The sequence below is a fragment of the Tupaia chinensis genome, unplaced genomic scaffold, assembly GCF_000334495.1.
Source record: "Tupaia chinensis unplaced genomic scaffold, TupChi_1.0 Scaffold144276_1, whole genome shotgun sequence".
Lineage (NCBI taxonomy): Eukaryota > Metazoa > Chordata > Mammalia > Scandentia > Tupaiidae > Tupaia > Tupaia belangeri.
Window position 1 is genome coordinate 1,989,490 of NW_006204133.1, and position 4,575 is coordinate 1,994,064.

Sequence of the window (4,575 nt, forward strand, 5' to 3'; positions counted from 1 at the left end):
AGATAATAATAATGATAATGATGATAAATAAAGTTAAATAAAATAACTCTTTTTATTTTAATAGATTTCTGTTATAGGGTGTGCACGCTTGCTGGAAAGACAGAGACAGAAAGCAAGAAATCACCCTCCAGGGGGATGGCCACACCACAATCCCTTCTCCTCTATTCTATTCTCTGGATCTTGGGCATGCATGCACATGTGCCTGGTGTGCATTTTAAGTCACTGGGTCCAGGACTCGAACCGCGGTCAACTACATAGAAGTCCAACAATGTAATCATTACGCCACCTGCTGGTCCCATTAGCCTCATTTTTACTTGACATAATGCAAACATTTTGTATAGTTGGTCACTTCTTTGGAATGCTTACAGAAAATACCCTGTACTGGTTTTCTTCGTTACCTCCCTGGCTATTCTTTCTCAGTCTTCTGTTTTACTTCTTTTCCATGTCCTTAATCTCTCAGTTCTGGAGGGCCTCAAGACAGTCCTTGTGTCTCTATCTGCACTCATTCCTGAGGTGAGCATGGTGGTGACTTCCCACTGTGCACCTCCAGCCCAGAGTCCTTCACCGCTCTCCAACTGTCCACTCACCCTGTTACTTGGTGTCTAATAGACACTTTGAATAACACAGTAGACACTAAATCCTAATCTCCCCATTCAAAGCTGCTTTTCCTCCTATCAATTTATTGCAACTCTATTGTTTCAGCTCCCCAGGCTAAAAACCTCATGCCTCTCTTTTCCTAATGTCCTGATGCCTCTCTTTTCTCTCAAAGCTATAACAGGTCTTTCATTAAATCCTGTCAGTTCTACCTTCACAAAATATTTATCATTCAGAAACTGACCACTTATTATTGCTTCTCCAGCTCCTGGTCCATGCCCTGACTGACCTGCTGACTCCCAGCCTCTGCCCATGACCCTTTACAGCCTCTTCTCAAAAGAGTAACCAGCGTCACCCTGTATAAGGCGTACATTAGACGTGTCACTTCTGTTGGAAAAACTCTTAGATGGTTCCTTTTTTCACTCAGAACAAAAGCCAGAGTCATTTCCATGAGCTATTTATAGCAGGCTAGGATCTGCTTCCTTGCCCTCCTCCTCCTATTTTTCCAGTTCCATCTCACTCTTTCTTTCCTGGGTCGCTTGACTTTGGCTACCCTAGTCCGTTTTTGAGTTCAACAAACACGCTAGGCAAACTCTCAGCTCAGGACCTTTGTACCTATTGTGTCCTTTAACTTCCCGTAGGCCTCCACATGACCACTCTTTGTTCCTTCCGATCTTTGCTCATATCTCACCTTGGTGTGAGGCCTTCCCTTTTAGGACACTCCATGCCTCCGTCCTCAGCATTCCCCATTCTCCTTCCTTGCCTGTTTTTCTCCTTAGCATTTGTCATTATCTGGTCTACTGTACCACCATTGCTTTATGCCTTTCCCCTGTAGTGTGAGCTCTAGGAGGGCAGGGTTCTAGTCTCTGTTTACAGATGGTATTCCTGGTGCCTAGAAAAGCTCCTGGCATGGAGTAGTGCTTGATAAGCAACAGAGAGTGACCGTCCAGTGAGAGCGAGCCTACTGGGGAACCTTTGTCCTTGAACCAGTGCTGTATGTTCAGAAGAGGGCACGGGTGTAGGATGGGTTTTATGCCTACTTTGTTCATTGTGTCTGGAAATAGCAACGGAAAGTTGTTTTGTGTGAGTCTCAAGTTCCACCTCCTCTAGAATGGTCTCTATGACTCTCCAGTCTGCTGTGAGCTTGCTCTTCTTTTCCAGGATTTACCTAGTCATTGTGTCGACCCAGTATCAGGTATTAGGTACTCATTCTCTACATTGCCCTTTCCACCTCCCCACTCCCCCCATAGGGTAATGTCTGCTGTTGTACTTGTTAGTTTCTCTGGGGTACAGATGGAACTGCACATGCCTTTCTGACCATTGTTCACAACTCCAAGCACAGGGCTCCATACAGAGCGGCCCTAGAACATGTTTAATTGAACTAACGATGGACTGACTTATGGTGGGGGTGAGTGCTAAGAGGCGTATAAATAAGACAATGGTGGATAGTGCCATCTTAAGGCGTTTCTTTGAATGATTTCTGAGTGGCTTCTGTCCGTTCCTTAGGAGACCAAGAAGAAGACAGTCCATGCAAAGTACTGCAGCAGATTTGTCCACGCTCCCTGGAAGGATGGGAGCTTGGTCCACGTCAACATTACCAAGGAGAAGTACAAGTGGTACAGTGAGAGAATTCACACAGCCCTGGCCCAGATCCAAAGGAGGTTAGTGTATTTTCAGAAGAGTACAAGTGGCCTAGTCTATCTTTTTGTTTTGTTTTGTTTTAATTTTGTGTGAGGGAAAAATTAAACTTTATTTTTTAAAAGCCAGACTACTAAGAAAATATGTCACAGCCGTTAAAAAGCAGACAGGCTGTATTATCGTTTCAAGTAATAATCTGACAAAAAGACAACAAGGTCCTAATCAAAAGGACAAGGTGCCACAGGGGCAGGAACCCTGCTTGTTGCAAAGTCCCCAGGCTGCCCCTCCTTTGGGATCCCCCCTAAGGGATTCCCTAAGCCAAGATGCTTGCTTTTTCCCCTTGACTTTTCTGTGGCCAGGGGATTGTCTCAGTGAGACTCCGAACTTGGGGGGAGGGGGGCTGAGTAAGCCATGCTAGGTTTAGGCTTTTCTTCCCTTCTGTTCTAGGAAAACCAGGTCTTCCACATCCAGTACTTCACGACTCTCTTAAGTAACCAGTTGTTCCTCTTTTACCGTTCACTCTTGGATACCAGTATATATCACAATCAAAATCCCTTTCCCTATCAAGAGGAAACTGTTACTACTTTTTCTTTGTAGACAGCTTCAGGGCCAACCAGCCAGCAAGAGGGAAACTGCATTCCACACTCAGTGTGCTGTTACTTCTCATGTTTTCACCCGGTCTCCAGGGAGAAAGATGTGACTTGTAAGAATTTGAAGAAATACACATTTACGTGGATAGCACAAAGAACTGTTTCAAAGTTGTTATCCAAACTACCCTCCCTCTCAACTCCATGTTTATATCAACTCTATGCCCTTGCGTACAAAGCAGAACCAAGCAAAACAGAGACCCAGACACCATTTCCCCTTCTAAATTAGTGTCTTTGTGAATTGTGTTTTACAACTCATAAAAATGGTGCTGCAATATTACTGGTAAACTGGTTGGCAACAAATACAAACACCTCTCCTCAAATGGCACCAGGTCACAGGCAGTGAGAGGAGCTAGCCAGTACGTTGGTACCTCTGCAGGAAGACTCTAGCTCCTTGGGGGGCTCTCACTTGGTAAAAGGGGGAGTCCTGCTGTCAGGACAAGCACCTGCCACCTGAAACTCAGGTTCTGAAACTCTCTCTTGTGTGCTCTGACCTAAATTTTAGCACCATTTTTTTTCTTTCATTTCACTTTCTAAAAAGATAAAGAAGCCAGTGTTCACAGGAAAGTAACATGTCTTAAATTTGTTGCCATCCTTAATTTCTTCATAAACTTTGCTTTAAACTGAAATTTCCTTTGCTCTTTTAAAATAGATTCCTGCCCCCAACCCCAAAGGTCACTGGCAAGGACTTTTATTTCCCCATAGACAGCAGTGATTCCTTCATCCTCTTGGTTATAGTCAGGATGGGGGGCATGTCGTCATCCCCTCACCTGGACACGCTACCGCCCAGTTGCTGCTTCACCTGAGGCTCCTCGCTCCCTGCGTCTAGGGAATCTTTGGCTTTGTCATGGCAATGCATGGTGCACTGCCCTGGTGGCCTTGGAACTTCTCCAGCTCAGTGGTCGCCACGGCCTGGACTTAGGCTTGGGCCAGAGGTGCAGGGCAGTGCTTGATGCACTGGTGCACCTGCTGCATGGACACCTAGTTGTCCTCACAACAGCCAGCGCTGCACCAGAATGTGAGGCCCTGCGTCTTCCAGATGTTATCTCAATCCAGACTCTTCACTATGGAGTCTCCTGGTTCCTGCACCCGGAGCTCCTGCAGCTCTGCCGTGGTGACCCCATGCTGTACCCTGCCAACACCCACATGGACTGGGCCGCTCTAGTCTCTCTTGAAATTAAAATCTGTTTGATCTCTTCATAAAAGTTCACCCAAGGGGGCCAGCAGATAGGTGTAGTGGTTAGGGTGCTAGACTTCCACATGTCCAGCTACAGTTCAAGTCCTTGAAAATCATGTCAGACACACAGACGTGTGTGTGTGTGTGCGCGTGCGTGTGTGCGTGCCCAAAATCCCAGGAGGAGAATGGAGGAGAACGGATTGTGGCATGGCCATCTCCCCTTGGAGAAGTGATTTCTCGCTTCCCCTCTCACTGTCTATATCTGTCTCTCTCTCTCTGGCAAGTGCAGGTACCCTGTGGCAGAAACCTTGAAAAAAAAAGTTCACCAAAAAAGAGAATGGCCAATAAGCACTGCTAAGTCAAGGTTGCCATCTGACGGCCTTATCACAACAAAGGAGTATGTTTGGATTCAGAGTCCAAGCAGCCTGGGACTGATATTTGAATTTATTTGTAATATATGTATGTGTATATGTACACACACTGCACACATGCACGCATATATATATATATATATATATA

General features: G+C 45.7%; 1 protein-coding gene and 1 pseudogene across 3 annotated transcripts in view; one reads left to right on the top strand and one right to left on the bottom strand.

Annotated features, from left to right (window-relative positions):
- Positions 1-4,575, top strand: part of VWA3B (von Willebrand factor A domain containing 3B) — a 288,347-nt gene that overhangs the window by 122,018 nt on the left and 161,754 nt on the right. For all 3 annotated transcript variants that reach the window (XM_027767524.1, XM_027767525.1, XM_027767526.1), the window contains one exon: positions 2,101-2,255. In XM_027767524.1, coding sequence (XP_027623325.1) covers positions 2,101-2,255 — 155 coding nt within the window. The remainder of the gene's footprint in view (positions 1-2,100; positions 2,256-4,575) is intronic.
- The window catches only part of LOC102496261 (protein FAM136A pseudogene), a 3,190-nt pseudogene continuing 2,185 nt past the window's right edge, over positions 3,571-4,575 (bottom strand).